The sequence below is a fragment of the Podarcis cretensis genome (genome assembly GCF_951804945.1).
Source record: "Podarcis cretensis genome assembly, chromosome: 1".
NCBI classification, from domain to species: Eukaryota; Metazoa; Chordata; class Lepidosauria; order Squamata; family Lacertidae; genus Podarcis; species Podarcis cretensis.
In genome coordinates this window covers 87,726,997-87,750,124 of record NC_137170.1, presented here as the reverse complement: position 1 = coordinate 87,750,124, position 23,128 = coordinate 87,726,997, and the positions used below count along the sequence as shown (strand labels likewise).

Below are 23,128 nucleotides of genomic sequence, written 5' to 3'. Positions count from 1 at the left end.
AGGAGCAGACCACAAAGTCGGCTTCACTCAGCGGTATATCACTGGTGAAACTACCATCGCTCCTGAGTCCCTCTGCTAGTAATGCTCGCTGGAGGAAGTCAAGACTCTTGACTCCTTCCAGCAGGCGCTGCCAGCAGAGGGACTCAGGAGAAGCAGCGGTTTCACCAGTGATATACTGCGGAGTGAAACCGCCATCCCACTCTGCCCTCATATTGTGCAGAGGGAGAAACAAGCTTCATTGGCAAGGTGTTGATACAACTTTTTCCTCCCTCTGCATCTTTGAACTGCTCGGCTGAGGCATGTGTGGTTGCCGCTCTGCTCAGCTGAGCAGTTAAAGGATCCCCCAGCCCGGTGCTGGCTCCCACACAAGTGGGGGGGGGGCACTGCTGGGGATTGGGAGCCTTCCTGCGCCTCAGCTGAGCCATGCAAACAAGCTGTGTTGTCCTAGCCCGCTAGGCACTAGGGTGAAACCGCCTCAGTTTCCACAGTGAGAGATGCGGCAGTTTCACCTGGGATCTCACTGGCTGAGGCCAATGCAGCTTGTTTTTTCAACAATACGGTATATCACCAGACCGCGATGTTTGGCTGATGATATACCGCACTGTTGAAAAGCTGATATCGCCCAGCCCGACAGAAAGCATGGTCAATGATTCAGGGATTGTGGGAAGTGTAATCCAGCAACACTTGGAGGGCTACAGGTTGGCAATTATTGCCACAAAGAGTACTGAAAGGGAAACACTAACCCACCCCAACAGACATATTTGCCAGAGTACTTACTCGGTCTCTTTCACAGTAACAGGGTTCCCCCATTTTGTATCCGTGCCTAACTGAAGAGAGGAAATTTTGGTCTCTACCTCAGAGACTGTAGTCCGTGGGGACAGCTCTGTTTTTACCACTTGTTCTCCAGCGTTTACAGAGGTGTGGTTGACAGTCTGACTCAAGGCGCAGTGGTTGGAAGGTTCAGGATTTGAGGCTAAGAAACGAACATCGATGCGTTTAGTGCAGACATCGGCAGCTTCTGTGACCATAAGGCTCTGGTGGCGGCTACCAGGCTCCAGATTTGGGGAGGTGGCAGCTGGTACGTCCTTTGGGGTGATCTGTGCTACTATGTGTGGCTTCCATCGATTGAAAAGACTGGAGTGGAAGTTTGCATTCATAAGGCAAGAGCTGTCAATGCGGTGACCAAATTCGTTGTAGGTACTAACTTTCCGGATGCCATTTGCAGTCAGCTTCCGCATAGCTTCCGTCAACCGCACATCTTGCTCTTTCAGGTTCTGAGACCTGTTCTCACCATCTTCGAGTCGCCAGGAGGGCCGTTCCACTTTGAGAACCACGCCATTGTGAATGGCCGAGCGAGGAGATTTGGCACTGGGTTGCTCAAGAGTTATGCCACTGTTTTTCCCAAGCTTTCTTTCAAGGTTCACAGGAGCGCCATCTCCATTTCCACCAGAGTGGGTCCAAGAGAAGCCAATAGGTCTTGACAAGCCTTTTAGCTTCTTATTTTCTGGTGGCAGCGGTTGGTGGTACTGCTGCTGCAAAGGCACTTTTGCACTAGTTGGCCGAAGGAAAGAGTTATTGTTTAGCACTGGCCTGTATGAATTGGAGTTTTGCTTCCCTGAGCTTAGGGGGAACCCCTTTGACACTGGATTGGAACAGTCAGCAGCAGTATTCGGCATAAAGAATGGGTCTACGGCTGAGGATGTCATGGTGTTGTTGAGAACGGAGCGATAGGTAGGGAGCGGAGCACAAAGAGGTTTCTTCTCCAAAGAAGTTGGCTGCAAACAGATGGACTCAAGCCTCCGATAAGGCTTGTGTCTGAAGTAAGAACGTCGGTAGAGCAAGGTGCTTCCGAGGAAGTTTGGGAGAGCGTGGGGCAAAGGTGGAGGTGAAGTCAGGAATGCTGTATCACTACATAATGACTCTGGGTACAAGAGGCGGGGACGCTGGGAAGAAATCCCTGAGTGGACCGATTGGAGGTCCTGAAAATTGGTCACATGCTTCTGTTCCAGCTGCCAAATGGGCTTCACCTGCTGCTTAGCAAGGTACCAGGCCTTACTCTCGTGAAGCTTTGCTGTGAGTGGCGGCACCGTCAGCCCTGGTGCAATGCCCACCTGGAACTGGTTTCCCCTCTTGAGGCCAAGGCTATAGGCTTCTGGCCCTACAGAGGCCATGTAGAGCCATCCCACACTCTCAGTGAGTCCAGCTGGTGAACCGGAGTCAGAGCGGCATCTTCACCATGACCAGCCTGAAAGAAACACACATGTGAACTTTACGAGGCCCAAAGGAAGCACTCCAGTCAATCTCTGCTGTCGTTGGTAAGATGACTAATGAAAGACAGTGCCATCAAGGCTGAGAAAAAGACCAGATTACAGCATACAAAGGACGTATATTATTATTCTTCAGAAGACATCTGAAGGCAGCCCTGTATACGGAAATTTTTAATGTTTGATGTTTTACTTTATGTGTGTGTTGCTGGAAGCCACCCAGAGTGGCTGGGGCAACCCAGTCAGATGGGCGGCATATTATTATTATTATTATTATTATTATTATTATTATTATTATTAAACCACCAGGAAGGCTTGTACTACAGGGAAGAACAGCCAGAAAAGAGCTTTTTCTCCTGCGCAAGGGGATGGCAGGGGAATGAAGTTAACAACATAAACACTTGTTTATAATGCAAATAAGCTAGCAATAGTTGCTCAGTATTCCTGCTTGCACCTTTGTGTTTCTTATTCTCATGCAGGATTCTTCCATCCACCAGTTCTTTTACATCTTATACCACAGAAAGCCTAGAACCAAGAACAGAACTAGACATAACAGCAGAACTTTGTTTATTATACCTAGCTCCAGCACTATAGGTTCTTCACTTGGTTACCCAGCCAGGCAACAAATCCTTCTGGAGCTGTTGCGGAAGAGCTTGGGAATGGAAGTCCCAAGGTTCAGAGTTTGGTTCCCAAAAAGGAGAATGAACAGATAATTCAGTCATTTTTCTAAGCAATTTTGTCCTCCACCCGTATTGCCAGAATACAGAGCAAGTAGTTGGAACAAGAGCACACCCATAGTTTGAAAAATAGGCATGTCTACCAAATCAAGATACATTTTGCAGAGGATGACATGGGGTGCTGATAAGCAGCAAGGTGACATTTTGATAGCCAAAGGGGTATTGAACCAGTGATAAACTTCATGCTAGAAAGCATTCCTGAAAATATTCAGACCTAGTGTTGGGGGTGTTTGCTAACCTATGTTCTGAGGTTAAATGGATTACTTTGCCCTTGCCCTTTTCATTACATAGTATATATATTATAATATTGGGAATCAGCTTTCCTACCCAAAGAAAATCTGACATTTAAATTGCTAGGTTCCTACTGGAGGCTGGTTGTTTCTTCACAGCACATGCCTGCTGACTCATCAAGGCAGTGCCGAAAGAATTCAGTCTAGGTTTCAATCAAACAGTCCCTTGTGCAAAGAGCCAAGAGAGGCAGCAGGAGGCACAAGCAAAGCACAGTCCAATCCTGGCTCTAAAATAACATTCACCTATTTTATCCAGCAACCTGACTAGCAGGGGATTAGCAATGAGGCTTCCCTCAACATGCTGAATATGCCCCTTTCATCTTTTGTGCTAGGATGCTTATCAGGCAATCTTGTTAAACAGATGCTAGTGGATTTGAAGGCAGGGAGAGGAAGAAAAATGTCACAGCATACATATGAAAGAAACTAAAATGCCTACAACACCTATTGAGCCAGAAAGGTGTATTCACACCCATTTCCTTGTAAAATGGCTGGTATTTAATGCATTAGACAAAATAAGTGGATCTAATATACCCTCAAACAGAAGGGAACTTGCTCAGCTATAAAGACATGCCACCCTAGAGTAGACTGCTCATGTGATAAGCCCTTTAGGTTATTTGGGGACAGTGCTGACCTTGTACAACCAGTAGCAGCTCACAGAATTGGCAGTAGTGTGGAACTCCAGTGTACTAGGATGCAGACGTGGTGTTGCATGGTCCTCTAGACAGCCTGAAAAGGATTTATACCAGACATCTCGTCTCTAACTTGATTAAAAAACATTCTTTTGGCTGGACATACTTTGGGCTCTTAGCAGTTGACTTCTCTCACAAAAATATTGTTGTCCCCGAAGTTTCACTTCACCGTTATCATGTTCTGTTCCTACCACCAGTACAGAGCCAACGGACAGCACTAACCTTTGTTCTGACAACAAGCTTCTATGCTATCTCAAAGCAAACTGCCTCTGCCAAAAGAACTGTCAACATCCATAACATTCTAGAACAGGACTTTGTCTACCATTCAGGCTACATGCTGAAGTGTGACGCACAACTCCTGCCCTCTTTCAGGTGAGCTGTCACATCAAAAGCACCACCCTGCAGGGCCATCCTAGAACCCCCCTTCCTATCCTAAAATCGTAAAGTTTATCAAAGGTTAGTGTATTTGAGAACCAAGAGGTGGGAAGTGATACTATTACTCATTGCAAAAGGACCTTGTGTCCAATACACATCCATCCTCCCTCCCATGAATTGCTGATACAGCTCTGATGGTGTGTTCCAGTTCAGAAGGCAGCACTTGATACACTGCATGTACTGTATTGGATTACAAAGTCGACACCCAACAACAATCTCCAATCTGTAGTGACATCTAAGCCCTACACACAGATTAGGGGAAAAACAAAGACTACACTGAGTTACCAGCACTTGGCAAGATAGAATTTCATTTTGTAAACGTGTTGCTTGATCTCCACCAGATACTGTTCCTCAAGCAAGTTCTGAAGGCTGATTAATCCTCAAGGTATTTTGAGAGACCAAAAACAGAAAAAGCAGAGAAATGAGATTATACAATTTCAAACACAGAAAATTCTTCAGGGCCCATCTATCCCCTCTCCAGAACCATTCCTATATAGATCTTCCACAGGAGGCTCATCCAACCTAGTTAAAAATTCAATCAAAATAGATCCATGAAGGACAGGCCCTATGGTGAAGGGAAATGGTCCACTTCAAGTGATAATTTTTGATGCGACATTAAAAGGCAAGCAACTGTCTTAAGAGCAGGATACCTGAAATATTGTCTTACCTCTCTTATGTACCCAAATGATCACTGTGCTCTGCAAGGGAGGGCCTCCTACAAATACCATCTTATCAGGTGGTCTTTAGTGCAGTGACACTTACCCTTAGGAATTCCCTCCCCTTGAATATCAGACAGGAGCTGTCTCTGTCTCACATATTTTCTTAACCAGAAGCATTGCTAAACTCAGGAATACTGAATACCGAATGCCGGGAACAATAAAAGAGGGCTTTTGCCTTCATGTCATGCTGCCGGATTTCTCAGAGGTAAATGGTTAGACTCTGTGGGAAAGAGGATGCTGAACTAGATGGACCATGTTGGCTTGATCCAGCAAGCTGTTTAATAGTGGAATGGTTTCCCTTGGGAGGTGGTGGACTCTCCTTCCTTGGAGGTTTTTAAGCAGAGGTTGGGTGGCTATCTGTCATGGATGCTTTAAGCTGAGATTCCTGCATTGCAGGCATGACCCCTCAAGCTCCCTTCCACAATTCTACAATTCTATGATTCTGTTATTCGTGCTAAAAGAAAAGGTGATTAAAATACTATGGCTTGTATTCAACAGTAGTGCCTTTCCATTTGTGAAAGAGTTTTTGATCCAGCCTCTGCTAATGGAAAGGTGGAACAGCACAGAAGGTGATGCGGGGGCTACTAGGGGAAATCAATGAAAATAGTCTCTATCTTCCATTAGCAGAGGCCTCTGCTGACTCACATATCCTTCTGAGAATGGAAAGACTCACTTATGTTCATAGAGGGGCACCATTAGATATATCCCCATAGGTTTTGGAAGTCGGCACTGACTACTGTACAGAAAAAAATAAGGTTTAGTACTTAAAACTGAAATAAAATGTGTAAGAAACAAACATCCTGGATGAGGTGGAGAAGCATTGTTATAGCTTTGAGAAATGACTTTCACACAACCCATCTGGAAAAATCCTTGTACAAAAACAGCAGTCAGAGCAGAGCTGTGTAACTGTTGACTTGCAAGAAACTGAATCCTGAACACATCACAGACAATGACTGGGACAGTCCAAGACAACAGAAAATGCAGAGGAAGGGAACCTTGGTTTTTAGAATTACATTTTACTAAATGACGCACTAGGGATATATGACAAAATAAAGCAATATGTCAGTCAATACAATAAAATGGAATGTCTTCAAGTTGTACTACCCACAACTGTTAAGAGTTACCTGACTAGGAAGCAAAGGTGCATATTATTTCAGCTGTTTTGCACAGATGACATTATTCAGGAAAGAGAGTGCAACACATGTCAGGAATCACCACCATTTCAAACTCTGAGATTGGGCCATTAATATACTGAACTACATCTGTTTCAAAACCCTAAATGTTGCAGCTAGCATAAGCAAATGGAATCAAGGTCACACCATTAGCAATTGTCTAAAGGGTGTGTGTGTGTGTGTGTGATGTAATGACCTAACAGACCAAGGGATGACTATGACAAAACTGGTCGTGCTTTGAGAGAATACCGCTTTATTAACAGACAAACGGTAGCATAAAAATAAACAACTGATTACTGTATATCAAACTAGCAGTCAAAAAGCTGACAAGATGGAGACACTGGTAAAATGCTTGCCAACATTTGAACACGTGAACTGGCCCACCCACGAATAGAACTAGTTCACCAGCAGAGCGAGTCTACCATTGGGCTGTGAACTCCAAACACGGGTCTGATGTTTCGAGATAAAACCTGCACAGGAATGGAAGACCAGTCATTGAACGCTTCACCACGAAAAAACCCCCAAGGCCAGGCGTTCACATGACCACGTTTTTTCTGTCTTGAGCCTGATGAAGGGCTGCGCCCAGATCTGCCCCCATGAATTCCTCTCAACCCCCCATTCCGTAAACCTGTAAGTAGTAAGAAAGAAATATAACTTTCCCCAACCCACCATCGGGGATGTGGGGAGGACGACTGGCGGTCCCCACGTGTCGACGTTGCCTGGGGCCAAAAAGAAAAGGCGCTAGAGGGCGCGAGCCTTTCGAGTGAGCTCAGTCGCCGGAGCGCGTGTCGTCTCGCGCCTCGTGTGAGCGCCTGAGAACAAGAGCCCGGCACGTAACTCTCGCTCTAGGGCAGGACTGGGGACGCCTGGGCGCGGAGTCCAACACCCTCGTGAAGGGAGACGGGAAGGGAAGGACAGGCGAGCGGTAACCCGACGCCACGGGGCCCCATTCCCCACTTACCGGCTCCGAGGCGGGCGGTGGCTTGGCCCCCTCTAGCCCAACCCGAACCTCCCGCCGTCACCATAGAGACACTTCCGGCTAAGGCGGGACCAGAATGCCGCGTGCGGAGGCTTCAAGCGCACCCCGCCCCACTCCCCTCAAGCGTATGAGGGACGCTAACGGAACTGCCCGGCATAAGGAAAAAGCGGGAACTACGCAACGCGTGACTTCAGCTACCATCATACACCGCGCCATTCCACTTCTAGGCGAGTAGAAGGCGGCTTCGGCTCCAGGAAGCGCGTCCAGCGTTCTACTACATTTCCCAACATTCCGCGGTTCTAAGGCAAACGGGGCTCCTTCCCGGGGGCGGGGGGCGGGGCGGGGCTAGTGACAAGGAATGTCTGATTGAATTTCTCGAATGTCCATAGCATGGCCATATGGGCCTTGCAAAATGACGTCACCGAGCCTAGGAGCGGAAGTGGGTGGGGTGGGAAGAGCCAAGGTTTCCTTGTTTGCAGCAGAGAAGGCGGAGTCTACCTGCTGTTTTTGGTACTGATCTGTCCCCCTCCCGGCTTTCTCCTGTTTTCTTCATGGGTTATTTTTCCTCCTTCCTGCTATGTGGCTTATCTTTATTCGACAATGCTGTTCTCCCTTCTCTTTCCACACCGTTTGGGTGTTATGCCCCCCCCTTCGTTAGCTGCTGAAGCACCCATGGGTGCTGCAGCTCCTCCTCCTCTTTCTTCTCACTCTGCCCCCGTGGGTGCTGCGGCATCTCCTCCCTCCTTTGGTGAAAACTCCCTCCTGTGCTCTGATCCCGCAGTTTCTAATCCTGTTTTTCCCCCAGCAGGTAGGATTATTGCCCCTCATCCCTCGCTGACTCCAGCCCCGTTGCAGCGCCATGGAGTTTCCAGATTTAGGTGCCCACTGCTCAGAACCGTCTTGCAAGCGCCTTGGTGAGAATCTGTATTTAGCTGCATGCCTCACATGGACTCCCTTCCTGGTTTCTATCTCCTTGGGGAACTAAACTGAGGTCAAGGGACTGGGATTGGGAAGGATTATAGTTTGGCAGAAGTTCTCATGTTCAGTCCCTCGACTCTGGGCTGGGAAAGGCTCCTGTCAGATCATGGAGAGTCTTTGGAAGTTTGTGCAAACAGTTCTGAGCTAAGTGGACAAAGGTAAAAACTGGTAGGGTGGGGTGAGGAGGGACGAAATACTGTGCCAAGGTAGGCAGTAAACAACAGCCACTAAAAGAGGGTGACAAGCAAAACTCTGTTTGCAGCTGTGACACAGATACAGTCATCAGAATTCTTCCATTCTACCCCCCAATACAAAGAGCAGCGTGGTGTTTCATAACAGGTTGTACTACTGAGTGTGGGAGCCTGGATTTTCTGCGTCTGTTTACGAGTGTGTGTTCTGGGGCTGAATATCAAAATTCTTGTTTTTGAGTCAGATTTGCCCTTCAGCCAAGGGATGTGTTTTGAAGCTAAGCACACTATCCAAAAATTTTCCACTGAAATGAACCTTGAGCATGTTGTGGAGCTGTAGTTCATGAAAGTGTTAGCAGGCAGATTTGTGCTGATTTTTTCAAGGGCTTCTGTTTTCTCAACAATTCATATCTTGTTTTGGTAAGTACTGATAACTTCTAGGAACTAGCTAGAAAATTTCTGAAATAGTTTCTGTCATCATGCACAAGTTATGCTGGTAGTATGTTGCAGCTTGGATAGCATGTCGTGATGGCTCCAGCATATTCTTTTACATGTGGAGCACAACATGTTAAAAGGGCTTGCCTCCATTTAGGTGGTGTGTTAGTGTTGGTAAAAAGCTAACAGGTGAGTAGGTGCATCTCTATGGAGACGCACCCATGGTATTTTCCAAATTATAAATGATCTTAGTGTCCCAAGTTGCTTCAGTGCTTAAAGTAATGGCATAAATTTCATTCCCAGAAGAAATTGAGCAAGTGCTAATGATCATAGCACACTGCACAGTCTTTGTTTTTGTTTTCATTAGCTCTACCTTTAAGGGAAAGGCCATAGCTCAGTGGTAGAGCATCTGCTTTATTATTGATCAAGGTGGCAGAGAGAGTGATGGCAGAACAGAACTGGAGTTCCTAGAGGATGCAGACGATCAGGATCCATCTCAGGTTGGAATCAGGCACAGTTTTGGGACTGAATAAGCCTTGGTTACTTGGATAGATGATCCGTATTAAGAGCAGGACAAGTGGAATGCGCCTGTGCTTCTGCTTCCCAGTCTGTGGCTTTTGAAGCCATTGATCAGTGTCCTCCTGGAACAGCATGGTGGGATGAGTGTTGGAGGCACTTTTTACATTGGCTCCATTCCTGCATACAGGGCTATGTCCAGTGAATAGCACTGAAAGATTGCATCTTTGTCCCATGGTCCTTTTGTTATGCTGTGCCACAGGGCATGGTTCTGCTGCTGTTTGGAGCAGTTCTGTTTCTCCGTAACATCTGAGTCACAAGAGGCTGTGTTTGGTCTGGAACATTGTCTGGATGCAGTTGTGGAATGGATGAAGGCAAATAAACTGAGCTTAAACCCTGGGAAGATGGAGGTACTGTGGATAGATGGTTCCTGTGTCTGAGAGATGAATCATTTGCCAGTTACTCTCCCTCTGAAACAACAGGTTTGTGGCTGCTCCTGGATCCAATCCATCTTTGTCACTTGAGTTTCAGATTGCCTCAGTGGCTAGGAGTACATTTTACCAGCTATGGCAGGTGCATCAACAATAGCCATTCTTGGATAGGGATAGCCTGGCTGTGGTAATTCATGCACTGATAACCTCAATTCTTGATTACTACCTGTGGGGCTACCCTTGTGCTTGGTTTAGAAGCTGCAGCTGCTGCAGACTGCTATGGGTGGGCTATTGATGGAGGCAGGAACATAACCCTGGTGCTTAAAAATGTGTACTAGCTTGTTACATGTTACTGGGTCAGGTGCACAGTTCTTGTATTAATTTGCAAGACCCTTAGCTACTTGGGTCTAGGATTAGCTGGTCCCCTACATCCCTGTCTGATCACTGAAATCTTTCAGGGAGTCTCTGTTGGTTGTCTTCCGTGGTTCAGATGCATGTCTCGTAACTACTAGAAGCTGTGCATTCCTTATAGTGAATCCAAGCTTATGGAACTCCCTCCCAACTGAGATTTGATAGACACTCTTCTTGCTGAACTTCAGGCATATGACAAACTTGCTTTTTTAAATTATTTTTTATTTTTCCAAATTATTACAAATCAAACCAAATTACTTCAATACAATTTCTTAAAATCTGGTTTCCTGCTCCTGTTACAAACATGTGTTTGCAACTTTCTCATCCCAGCAGATACTTTAAGGTAGTGTTTGGGTTTATGTTAAGTTTTATTATCCATTTTTATTGTTTTGTTTCTTGTATGGTTTATTAGTAATGCTAATGATTAAGCGGTATATAAATTTTTAAATAAATATCCAGAAAGTTCCAGGTTTGATTCCTGGCATCTTCTGATATGGCTGCGAAAGATTACTTCTATCTGAACTCTTGGGAGAGTCGCTGCCCTTCAGTGAGCTAGGTTGACTCAGTATAAAGGCAGCTTCCTTTGCTACCTGTCTCCTATGAACACATCCCTTATGCCAAGAATGGAAAATTTATGTTCCCTCATATGTCGCTACTTATACCACCCCTAACCATTGGCCACACTGACTGGGGATGGGATGGAGGTTGGAGACAAACAACATCTGGAGAGTCACAGGTTTCCTCACTTTTACCTTACCCAGCCACTCTCTCCCATACAAGAAGACCAATCTGTCTAGCTTCAGGGAATCCCAGATAATAACATTAACACTGGTGCTTTTTAGCTAGAAAATACTAGTTGTGTTTGCATGCCTCAGACAGAAAGGATTGTACCCCATCATGCCAATGCAAGAAACTGCCTACGGTCAGGGATTGGGATCCTTCTGGGGGTGCTACCTAGGATGAAATGTAAACTGCCCTCTTATGCAGATGGGCTTTGAAACCGGTCCCACTGTTTGTGCCAAGGAAGATTAGATAATGGGGTTCACACACCCCAGTGTTTGTTGAAGTAGAAGCCATCCTACTGTGTAGAACTTGGTGTGTGTATGTGTGAATGTTTGAGAACATTTTGCTTAGTTGTCCACAGTCTTTTATTGCACACCAGGCTTTTCTCTACCAACTCAGCCACCTGCCATGCAATCTGGCTCTGGCTCTGTTTCTCGATAAGACAAAAATAAATGCACTTTCTTCCTGTCCTATTTGTAGAAGCTTTTTCCTAGTTCTCTTTATTTAAAGAGACCTGGGGAGAATTGGATATTAGCTTGTTACTTGAGCCCAGCAGTCAGGGGCTGCAGAAGGGGGTAGCCTGCATCTTATTTTCCTAGTTGCATACATATTTGAGTCTGTGTTAGTCATCAGTTACTATGGCATCGGCATTGTGCTCAGATCTTTTCTTACCTTTCCAGTATGCTCTTGGGAGGTTGCATATCCAGTGTGTTCTTGGCACGTACCCTTAAAATAAAGGATACCTAGCAAGTCCTGTGTAGGGCTGCAGAGAAGACAGCTGCAACTCTTTATTGTATTGTCCTTTCCTGCCCCTCAGATTTCCTCCCCCTGAAATGTGATGCTTGTGAACAGCTGTTTTGCACTGACCATGTTGCCTACGCCCATCACAACTGCACTTCGGCTTACAAGAAGGTAAGTGAAACTTGGAGGGGACAGTATGGTTGCTCACGGCACTCTGACGCATCAGGTAATCAGGTATAGATGCCCTCTCCACGTTCATGAAACACATTGACCTTATCTACGCCAAAGGGTGGAATTTGTCCTGCTGTGGAGGAAGCTGTTTCTTTTCAAAATCTGAGCATTTTCTGGAAGTGCTTTTTATTGGGACTGTTGGTTTGTTGTTGTTGTTACTTCAGTTATTCGTTCAAAGGCTCCCTGTGCAGCAAACACATCATTAAACAATTATAATTAGAAACATTATGAAAGCTGTTTAGAAACAATCAACATTCTCCCAGCCAATGATTTCAGGGTTGCCAGGAATAGTAGCTTCCAGGATCAGGTAACTGAGTAAACAGGACAATTTAAAAATTCCTTCTGAAGGTTAGTAATGATAGAAACAAATACACCTCAGCAGGGAGGGCATTCCACAAGTGGAGATCCACCACTGAGCAGGCCCTGTCATGGGTCAATGCCAACCAGAGCCTGTAATGGGATGTTACATTTTAATGGGATGGTGTTCACTCTCTTTAATAGTGAACTTAGTTGGTGAGTGACAACAGAAATTGAACTAAAACAGGGCCACTGATGGACAAAATAAATTATTTGGGGAACTCTGAAGATTTCAGAAGTGTGTTTGTGTGTGTGATGCGGGTGGCACTGTGGTCTAAACCACTGAGCCTCTTGGGCTTGCCAATCAGAAGGTCGGCGGTTCAAATCCCCACGACGGGGTGAGTTCCCATTGCTCTGTCCCAGCCTCTCCCAACCTAGCAGTTCAAAAGCATGCCAGTACAAGTAGATAAATAGGTACTGCTGCAGCAGGAAGGTAAACAGCATTTCCATGTGCTCTGGCTTCTGTCATGGTGTCCCGTTGCACCAGAAGCAGTTTAGTCATGCTGGCCCCGTGATCTGGAAAGCTGTCTGTGGACAAACACAGGCTCCCTCAGCCTGAAGTGAGATGGGTGCTGCACCCCATAGTCACATTTGATTGAACTTAACCGTCAATGGATCCTTTACTTTTACCTTACATGTATCTATATATCTATCATCCATCTATCTATCATCTATCTATCTATACAGTATCCCAGTGGCCAAAAGAATCTCCCCAAACAGCCAGTGAAAACTGCACCTGCTCAGTAGATACAGAAGTTTGAATGTCAGTTAAAAAATAAACATGGAGATTGGGGGGTGGGGGCGGATGGAGAACAGAATACTCTCCTTGGAAGGCACGGCCCTCTGGAACCATGAACAGGAGCACACCTTAGGAGATGAGGAGACCCTGCAGCATCCAGTATGCTCTCATATTGAGTGGGCCAGGGGCCATTGTGTAACCTGCTCTCTATCTGTTCTGTCCCCAGGATGTGCAGGTCCCCGTGTGCCCACTCTGCAGCATCCCGATCCCTGTCAAGCGGGGAGAGATGCCTGACATTGTGGTGGGAGCACACATTGACCAGGACTGCAAATCAGACCCAGCTCAGCGCAAGCGCAAGGTAAGAGGCTTCATCCATCCTCTCTGCTGCCTCTTGTGGGACACGTTGCTTTAAGTCCATCAGAATCAGATAGGTAGACATACAACAGTTGGATGCAACCTTAATTTTGTGTTTTTCTATGCCTATAGAAATATTCTATGCATATAGAAATATAAAATTATTTCCTTATAAAATAATATTAAAACATATACACACACAAAATCTGATGTGCCTGATGTGCCTGAAGTCAGCATACTCTGGGTTCCACAAGCAGGTTTGGGGCCATTATTCAGTGACAGAATGTGTGTTTTCTTACAAAAAAGTACCTGTAATTTCCAGGTCAGGCTGGGAGAGACCCCTGTCCCAAACCCTGCAGAGTCTTTGCCAGTCAATCAGCTAGATGGACCAATCATCTTGATATAACACAGCTTGCTATGTTCCTATGCAGTATGGTCCAGATGGTTAGGGGTCCTTTCAATGGCAGAACTGTGAGCAACCACAGCTTGGGATTTCTGTGGGTCTTTCTCTGGAGGGTATCTGAAGGGCTGGGATAACGAACGAGCTGTACATCCAAATTGAGTAGCACTAGTGAGTTTAGTCTGGCTGCAGAGTTCAGACTGGCTACGAGCCAAATTGGGGCTAGCCAAATTAGAAGAGCAGGGGTGGGGGAAAATGTGTGGTCCTCCAAATATTGTTGGACTGCAACTCCCATCAACCCCAGCCAACATGGCCATGGTCAGGAATGATGGGAGTTGTAGTCCAGCAGCATCTGGAGGCCCATTCTTGGGGATTACCGTAATTCGGATGTAATTTCTCATTGGTTAGAGGCTTGCAGTTCAGCATTTCCTTGTCATTTGGGCAGTCCAGAACCTCCATGCGCACTGCCCAGACTTGCGCCCCAAAGAGGTCATTTTGCAACGAGCAAAGGTCTTTTGTATGCATTTAGAAAGCAGCTGTGTCCTGGGTGCCTTTCCCCCCCCCCAACTGTCTTGAATCACAACTGTGTCCATCTGCCTAGATCTTTACCAACAAGTGTCAGAGGCCTGGCTGCAAGCAACGAGAGATGATGAAGGTTCTGTGTGACCAGTGTCACGGCAACTTCTGTCTCAAGCACCGGCACCCACTGGATCATGATTGCGCTGGCCCTGGGCATTCCCTCTCCAAGGCAGGGTAAAGGCGGGACAGAGGGCAGGGCTGGGCAAAACGCTTGGCATATGCCAGACATAGGCCTGCAGCCATGCAGTAATGCTGGTGCGCATTCTTCAGGAGACAGTGGTTTCCTCCCCATCCTTGGTTGTTCCAGCACACGAGTTGGGGACCTGTGGCCCTCCAGATGTTGATGGTCAACAGTTCACATTGAGCGTGAAAGGATAGTGCTGGAGTGGATTCTTGCTAGTCTCAGGGGAAGGGGGGAGGGCTTGCTGCAATGGCGAGAGAAGTGCTCCTTTTACCAAGAGTTGCGTTTCCCGTTTCAGGAGTGCCGCGATTGCCAGAGCTCAAAAACCTGCCAAAACACCTACAAGCACTACACCCAGCAACCGAGCCACGAGAGCTGCTGCAGCTCTGCCAACCTCCAGCAGGTACATTAACTGCCCGAGTCTGCTTTGTCCCCTAACCTTTCTTCTTATAGCAGCTAAGCCTACCGTACAGCTTCAGGAAGCATTGCACAGGCAACTCCCAATGGACGCAGGGGTTACGTTCCAAGGCACCCTGGTGGATTATCCCTGGGGATTTTCCCTCTCCATCTTACATGCCTCACAAGTAGTGACAGTTGACATCTTTTTTTGCACACAGGGCCAGTGAGATGGCAAGAGCACCTCCTCTGCCACAAAGCATATCTCCTCCGGTGGTTGCCCTGCAGAATGGATTGGTAAGTCCTGGCCAACAAACTGGGCATTTACACCAATAAACACAGGCTGTTGCCTTTTCCATTGCACATATGCCACTCTCCAGGTAAATGGCTGCAAAGCTGATATATGTTGTTAGGATCTCATTCCAGAATATACTGGGTTATTTACATGAGAGAAAACAAATGGCTTGCAAAACTGCTTGCAGTCTTAAGCAGGAAAAAATGGGAATAAGACAGAAATACAAAGTTGTGTGTTTCCTGGTTTAAGACAGTAATCTGAAAACAGTTTTAAGACTGCAATCCTAAATCCTCATTGAAATTGATGGTGCTTACTTCTGATATATATATATATACAGCATTGTCAGCTACACAGATTGGTTTTTTCCCTGAATATAAACCTAGAAATATTAGAAATCAAATAGGTTTAAAAGGACCCAAATGCAGGGTGGGTTGGAGCTGACAGGCAGAAACAGGTGAAATGCATTTTAAGAAATTATTATTTGTAAAGAAACAACAAACCATGAATATTTGCAGGAAAAAACGTTCTAGTGTTAAAAAGAAGCCTGAGAAAAAGGATGGTGGTAGTTGGGACAAGAAATCCTGGGTGTAACAAGGAGAAGAGTCGTGTATAAGTATTCAGAATGGAATGCAGTAGGGAACCAAAGACAGATCAGGAGGAGAGGCAAATAAGTAAGAGCTTCAAAAGTGAGAACAAAAATCTTAAGCCGAATTACAAATGAAACCCCAGAAGTCAGGAAACAGAGAGAGAAATAATGTATTATCTTGTGGGTGCCTTCCCTTGTAAGCCTTGTCTCAGCTTACAAGTGGACATATCGCTTCATGTCCTTTGTTTAATCTGCATCTGTGAGTGGTCGCTGCGGTGGGACAGGGTGGGCTGGGTCCAGATTTGTCCCCTGTGGCACTCTGCTAACTGGATGCACCCAAGGCCAGAAGTGGGGGAGGTGATTTTCTGCAGTTCTTCTTTTCCCCTAGGCCTCGAGAAAGTCTGCTCCAGAGGGTTGGAAAGACAGTACTGGTGACTGCAGGGGAAAGGGGAAAGCTGGTAAAAATTCCTTTCCCCCCACCCAAACTCCCTCTAGTGAAAACCTCCACAGTGGGGTAGAAGAGCTGAAAGAAAATTCACACCTTGCAACCAATGCGTCCCTTTGGTTTGATAGTAGATGGGTAGATGAGTCTAAAAAGTCTGGGGCACAAATGTTCATGGCCCTCTAGGAGCTGCGGTGGCTCATTTACCAGAAGTAATGTTTTTAGTGTTCACTTGGAAGTGTATACTGAATTCTGACCAAACTATACCTCGTAGGGTACAATATACATCAGGAAGCTTAGTTTGGTCTTGGCATATGCTTTGCCCTGTACCTATAAGCTGCAAGTTGCTGAGGCTGTTAGCCTCCTCCACAGCAGGCTGAATCTGCTTTTGTGTTTCAGAGTGAGGAGGAAGCGCTGCAGCGAGCCTTGGAGATGTCCCTAGCAGAGGCAGTGCCCACCCAACCACAACCCCACAGGTACAGCATGGTTGCGCCAGCCCTGCAGAGATCAGCTGGCTTCAAGATCTTACTGGCGCCACTGTGCCAGGCTGCCTGCTTGGAATCTGCATATATGGGAGACTCTCTGGCGGAGAATGGAGTTGGAGGGGGGGAGGCTGTGTTAACATTCATGTGCCCAGAGGACTGTTGACATCAATTCCAGTCCTCTGAGTGTAAGGAGAGCCTGCTGGATCAGGCCAATGGCCCATCTAGTCCAGCAGATGCCTGTGGGAAACCAGCAAGCAGGACCCGAGCTTGACCCCACTCTCCTCCTGTGGTTTCCAGTAAGTGGTATTGAGAAGCATTACTGCCTGCAGCTGTGGAGGCAGAGCATAGACGTCTGTGCTGCTTAGGCCCTCAAAGCATTAAATACAGATCTAAATGTGGTGAGATCACTATATGCACACCAACATACTGACCTCTGCTTGGAGGTTTTTATTATTTAAATGGAATGCAAGTTCTTCTTAAAATAAATCACTCCCTATCTTGGGAGGAATGTGCCAGGAAATTGCTGGGGGGTACAGATTCTAATTTGTGCAGCATGTCTGACTCATCCAGTCCTGTGTCTCAAACAGCGCCCAGGAAGAGGAAGACCTTGCACTGGCTCGGGCCCTGTCGGCCAGCGAGGAGGAATACCGGCGGCAGCAGCAGCAGCAACAACAGGTGAGCAAGATGAGGCAATTCCCACAAAGTCGTTTCTGATTCTCCTCCTGCACATAGACTCTGCCAATCTACTTCCTTGTGAGTAAAAGAGGACAATCTCATCAAGGAAGTCCAAAGCCAAACCAACCAACTAGAGCCCAAATCAGATCAGCTGCCTTTAGGATCTTTTCTTATCAGCTTTTATTGTATATGGAACTCTGGAGGCTGGATGCTCCTAGGTTTGGTAAATGCTTTTAGTTGCAGGGAGGAGTAGGTTAACTAACTACACTGCCCAGCTTGGGGAGAAGCAGGTATCCCAAAGGGTCAGGCAGACTTGTGCACTGCAGATTTTTTCACATAGATTTAAATCTAACCCTTGACCACCAGTCCTGTTTGCAAATTGGGATTACAGAACAATGGCCCTTTCCCTCTCTCCTTGCAATATATTTTCGGCATCCACTTGCATTTACGCCACTTGCCCTCAAAACGGTGCCCAAAGCGGTTCACAAAATATCAAGTGAACAATTAAGTATAACCATTTAATATATATATTAGAAATAATATCATTGATAAATATATCCATACAAGTTTGGTTTATTTGTTTTAGACAACGTGATTTCACAGCTTAAAACAAAACAGGAGAGAGAATAATGCCCACCATCATCATTTTATATATAATCATAGAATGTAAAATAGTGTGCTTTGTGCATGTGGGGTGGTATAAGATTCTTCTGGTAGAAAATGGCCAGTCCGGTCTTGTTGGGCAGGGAGGGAAGGATGTGCTGCCCTCTCTGGCTGTTCTTACCCTCAGCATATTTGTGTCCTCCTAGGCTCGAAGCACAAAGCCCTCCAACTGCTGTCTGTCCTGAGCACAATGAGACGCTATCAGCACGTGGATCGTGCCTGGTCACCATGGTTCTTCTGTCCCCACCTGGGTTACCTCCTTCTGCCGCTCCCTCAGGACTACTAACAATGAACCAAAGGCTGAACTCCCTGCCTGGTCCTCATAGTCCCCTCTCTCTCTCTCTCTCTCTCTCTCTCATTGATACACAGCTGTTGTCACCTTGCACTGTGACCATCAGACACCTTCTGGGGTAGCTGGCAGTATTTCTCCCCCTGGATGGAGCAAGTGGTAGCCCTGGGGTAGGGTTCCCAGTCTTTCCACCAGAGCCGTGGCTGGCATAGGCCACAGCAGTGCAAAGGGGGAGTGGGGTGGCCGGCAGCATTGGCATCAGTCGGGCTAAACCTCAAACTGTCAGCTGTGTGGGGGAAGGTCCTACAGCTGTGGGGAGTTTGAAAGAGAGGCCCCCACTGTGGCAGTCCCAAAGCTGGACAGTAGGTGGTGCTAAACGCTTTGTAGAGAGCTTTCTCCCCACCTTATTCTTGGTGCTGCTGGGCTTCCTCTTGCTACCTATCTGTTTAGGGGAAGCTGTGGGTGGGGAGATGTCTTTCTAAAGCTGCTCTTGCACAGTTTCTCTGTCAAATACTGGCGCTGCTGCTGCGTCAGAAGCAACAGCAGGGACATTCAAATCATGGGAAGCACAATGCAACGCCCAAGTCCTCCAGGAAGAGGTGGGATTCGTGATAGTCACAGCGAGCAAAGGACGAGATCTCTGGGGCCTGTTCCATGTAATCCCTTTCCCTGCTGAGAAGGCGTGTCAGGATTCTCCCCTTCTCTGTGTTTCCTGACTAAGGCTCTTTCTGCCAGCACCCTTCTCCGAACGTCTGCCAAAGATCAGCCTTGACCGACCGATCGTCCACCGGCTGCCCTGTAATGCTAGGGAAGGGAGATCTCTGCTTCCAGTAGACGGCCAGCTTCTCTTAGACTGCATGTTGGCAAAGCTGGCTGGCCCCAAGCTGCACCCATACCTCAGTGACCACATGGATGTCTTTATTCTGTCTGATGCATGCTTTGATCAGGCACTGTCTTCTACCAGATGTATAAAAAAAAGTTTGTTTTTTACAGCCTTGGGCTTCAGCTGTATGCTCTGCAGCAATTATTAAAGTCCCTCCCTCTGCAGGGGCCACTGCATCATCCAGCAGTCTGTGCCTTTGCTATTATCACCTCCAGTGTTGTGGGAGGAAAGATGTGAAGGCAGGGCATTGTGGGAAAGCTGGTGGGAGCCAATAAAGTCACAGATAGAACCAGCTTGTCCTTTGCTTTCATGTTCTTTGTTTTTCTGGAGAGCATACAATACGTTCATCCTTTCCAGATGGTTGTGGGTGGGAAGGAGTTTGGATTTCTCTAAGAAAATGCTCAACATTTGGGAGTGGGAATAGCAATTCTAGCATACTGTCCCCCTGTGCTGCTCAGGAGTAGTATGGCAAAGCGTGTAGACTAGTCTAGGGGGATTAACTTCACGCCAGGCAATTTTTAAGTCATGATTTATGGTAACAACATTTTCTAGTTGTTTGTTTTTTAATCAAGTTTCTATTTTGAAATGCATACACTTCCAGAACAAGCATGCACATTATCTGGTTGCCAAAAGAAATAAAATCAATTGATTTGCAGTGAAAGAGAGCCTTTATGCAACCTAAAAGCCTAGTTCAAATCCTTTGGTCATGCAACTCAATATTATATGCTGAAAGACCAGACTTGCTCTCTTTTTCTTCTCTCTGTACGCATGCATGGATACTAAGGAAGATGTTTTGCTTAAAGGCTGATGCACGCTGATCTGAAAGTAAAATTTTAGAATTGAACAAAAGGGCATGGATAGTATCGGGCTGCAAGGGCCTTCTAAAATTTCATAAGCAAGGGCTTATAGTGGGCAAGATGAGGTTCATTCAGGACTTGGGCAATAGCTCTCAATGCTCTTTCAGTGGTAGAGTTGTATATGTTCATAACTTGAAACTGAACACATTGCATAGCTCAGATAGTTGGATAGCATGCAGTTGGAAAATGGCTCAGTGGATGATTAGGATGGCATCTCTTGGCTCCTCATGCCTTAGATAACCCTGGATCCAGTAGGAAGCCCACAATAATCAATGCAATATTTTGTTTTTATATTTGTTTTGTACATAGATGTGCACCTGAAGTATCAGGTGGCAGCTGTGTTTGGTTTTCTTTCTTACATAGCTCTGGGGGTGTGATTTACCTAGTGAAACGCTTCAACAGAAGTTCTCAGCAATGGGGTTCCCTTCCTGTGCCTCCAAAAATCAGCACTGGAGGTGGTCAGGAGAACCCCCAGAACAGTGAGAGAGGGGGGATCATTCCATCTGGCAAGCTGATACACTTGCACAGAGAACATTCTTAATACTGCAATGTTAGATTGGCCCATTGTGTTTGGTGCAACTTAGTTGTAAGCTTTGAACATTTTAGGTTTTTATTTTGAACTCAAGTTTTTTGTTTAAAATAAAGTTAATTTAGCCAATATATATATATATATAAAACATTGAATTTAAATAAAGCTTTTCAATATTTTTAATTGCCAGGAATGGGGAATGATTAAACAAAAAGCTTTTTGATATTTTACAGCAACTATCATAGCGTAGCAATGTTATCTAAGGATGGAGCAGGCGGATGCAGGGATATGGTCCCAGCAGCTGTCATTTGCAGCATAGTTAGGGCATCTGCCTAGAGAACGGAAAATGACCTTGAGCTAAAACAAGCCTTCAGGACGTGGCAGGCACCAAGCTGAATCCAGCCCACCTGCCATCCAAGGCAAACCTTCAAAGGACTGAAATCTGTATTTCCTGCCTTCCTGAGATGGGAGAAATGGAAGGCTGCAGAACACTTGGGAGGCAGCAGTAGGCAGTTGATGGGCTGTGTTTGGCTGGCTGCATCTTAAATGGTGCAGGTTTGGCCTAAAACGTTGAGAGGTGTCCAATTCGTACACTAACGTCGGGTGCATCATCAGTGCTGTATATAAAGGAACACTAAGTGCATATTTGCAATGGGGTCAATTTGGCCACTTGATGCATCACTTCCTAATGCTGCCAGATTCACTTATACCACTATTCATACATCGCATTATCTACAAAGCCCCCTCACTGTATGAAGTGGGGGATGACCCCTATGCATCCAAAAGCCTATCTGACTTCCCTTATAGCTCTACGCCATAGGTAGATAACTTGTAGCCCTCCATATGTTCTTTTTTTCTGAAGTTTTCTAAAAATTCACACACATAATAAAACCATTTCCCCCCCCCCAACTTCCTACCCACTTTTCCCTGGTGTTTCTGTTTCTCTCCCTCTGCTGCACTGTCTTCTGTCTCTTGAACCTTAACAAAACTACTATAATCTTTAATCCCTTCTGTTGCCCATGGTTCAAATCCTGCTCGCATGTTCATTCTATAATAATATTTAGCCCTCCATATGTTATTGACTACAGTTCCCATCATCCCTGACCATTGTCCAGCCTGGCTCTGCCTGCTGGGACATCTAGCTCTCAGCACATTACTGCAGTACTTGTGAATGGAACATTCAGGAATTCTGTGACTGAATGCAGGGCCCCTCCTGGACTTACTGGACCAAGTCATAAGATGTTGGTGGCAACAGCAGCAGCAACCATTGTGGAAAATTGCTACTTGAACCAACAGGAAAGACAATTGTAGGGACTTTCAAGTTGGTTGCAAAATTGTTCTAATTTCCTAGGCCAACACCTGTCCCAGATTACTTAAATAGAGGCAGAAGGTGATAAGCCTATAAACACACACAAGTTTCTCACAGATAGGTAGCCGTGTTGGTCTGCCATAGTCAAAACAAAATAAAAAATTCCTTCCAGTAGCACCTTAGTTGGTCTTTAAGGTGCTACTGGAAGGAATTTTTTTATTTTGTTTTGACAAGTTTCTCAACATCAGAAGGTGAGAATTAAAGATCAAGGGAAGACAGGGTCAACTCTGATTACTGTAACACTGGACATTTCAAATCCAATGCTTAAGTTAATGAGCAATAATTTGATTTCTGTTGTACCAGAAACAACAGCCACTAATCTTTATTTTAAATACTGAGAGAAATAAATCAGTTATCAGTGGTAATCTCTTGCTGTGAAAAGAAAGAGGGGGGGGGAACCCTTCAACTCACTTTAGAGACTTAAGTGGTTTATTGCATTTGTGGTCGGAAAGTTCATTGCACTTTGCAATAGACCATTAACTTCAGAGGCATTGCTGCACTTGTTCTTTTCTAAACAACAAAAAAAGAGTTTGATACTTTAAAAAAATCCAACCCTGTTGCATCCTAATTGCCCTTTGTGCTGTGATGTTCTGTCAAGCTGAAATGCTCTTGGTCTATTGATTTCTGGAGGTGACCTTCAATTTCTGAAAGCGAGGTTCTACTTTTGTTAATGCCCCCCTCAGCAGCCAGCAGTGCTGCAACAAAGTGTTAATGTACTCATCACAACAGAAATAAACATTTCTCCCCCTCTCTTGCACACTGCTCTTAATTCCATGCTTTACAATGGCTACATTCCTGGATGCCCTACACAAGAGAGTTTGGTAACTCCATTTTTTTTCACATTTTAGACTCACTTAAATCCCTATCATGACTACAAGAATAAAACAGGTGTCACTTCTGTTTCTCAAATGGTAAGCACATTCATGCATGAATAAGTAGCATTTTGTTGAAGAAAGGGATAATGTGTTTTTAAAGAATAATAATAATGAGCCAAGCATCTTTAATCATGTGCATGCCCAGCCTGCAGTCCCTTATCTTTCTGTATGAAGA

At 45.8% G+C, this 23,128-nt stretch overlaps 2 protein-coding genes across 11 annotated transcripts in view; one reads left to right on the top strand and one right to left on the bottom strand.

Moving 5' to 3' along the window:
* TTLL4 (tubulin tyrosine ligase like 4) overlaps window positions 1-7,405 on the bottom strand; it is a 28,664-nt gene extending 21,259 nt beyond the window's left edge. For 4 of the 6 annotated variants that reach the window (XR_013837499.1, XR_013837500.1, XM_079971262.1 and 1 more), the window contains exons 1-2: window positions 7,268-7,405; window positions 778-2,245 (exon numbers count right to left, since the gene is read on the bottom strand). Coding sequence is in view for 4 of the 6 variants with exons in the window: in XM_079971262.1 (XP_079827388.1) it covers window positions 778-2,171 (1,394 nt within the window). In the remaining 2 variants the exon portion in view is untranslated. Of the gene's footprint in view, window positions 1-777; window positions 2,246-3,922; window positions 4,018-4,202; window positions 4,225-7,267 lie in introns of those variants that run through there. The other 2 variants (XM_079971260.1, XM_079971261.1) reach the window with 2 other exon arrangements.
* On the top strand, window positions 7,383-19,615 carry ZFAND2B (zinc finger AN1-type containing 2B). Of its 5 annotated transcripts, none has more exons than XM_079971396.1 (10): window positions 7,383-7,512; window positions 8,094-8,199; window positions 11,845-11,939; window positions 13,322-13,453; window positions 14,451-14,602; window positions 14,908-15,012; window positions 15,227-15,302; window positions 16,728-16,804; window positions 17,401-17,488; window positions 18,298-19,615. In XM_079971396.1, the coding sequence occupies exons 2-10, from the start codon at window positions 8,145-8,147 to the stop codon at window positions 18,334-18,336; spliced, it is 819 nt and encodes a 272-aa protein (XP_079827522.1). In that variant the 5' UTR covers window positions 7,383-7,512; window positions 8,094-8,144; the 3' UTR covers window positions 18,337-19,615. The 5 variants fall into 5 exon arrangements, with proteins under 5 accessions (XP_079827522.1, XP_079827524.1, XP_079827521.1 ...); XM_079971398.1 differs by having other exon boundaries at window positions 7,465-7,581; XM_079971395.1 differs by lacking the exon at window positions 7,383-7,512 and adding an exon at window positions 7,672-7,795 and having other exon boundaries at window positions 8,091-8,199.
* The last annotated feature ends 3,513 nt before the right edge of the window (window positions 19,616-23,128 follow it).

Coding starts and splice junctions, on each gene's coding strand:
- ZFAND2B (XM_079971396.1), top strand. CDS start 8,145: ATGGAGTTTCCAGATTTAGGTGCCCACTGCTCAGAACCGTCTTGCAAG. Junction 8,200..11,844: donor ACCGTCTTGCAAGCGCCTTG/GTGAGAATCTGT, acceptor CCTGCCCCTCAG/ATTTCCTCCCCCTGAAATGT. Junction 14,603..14,907: donor CATTCCCTCTCCAAGGCAGG/GTAAAGGCGGGA, acceptor TTCCCGTTTCAG/GAGTGCCGCGATTGCCAGAG.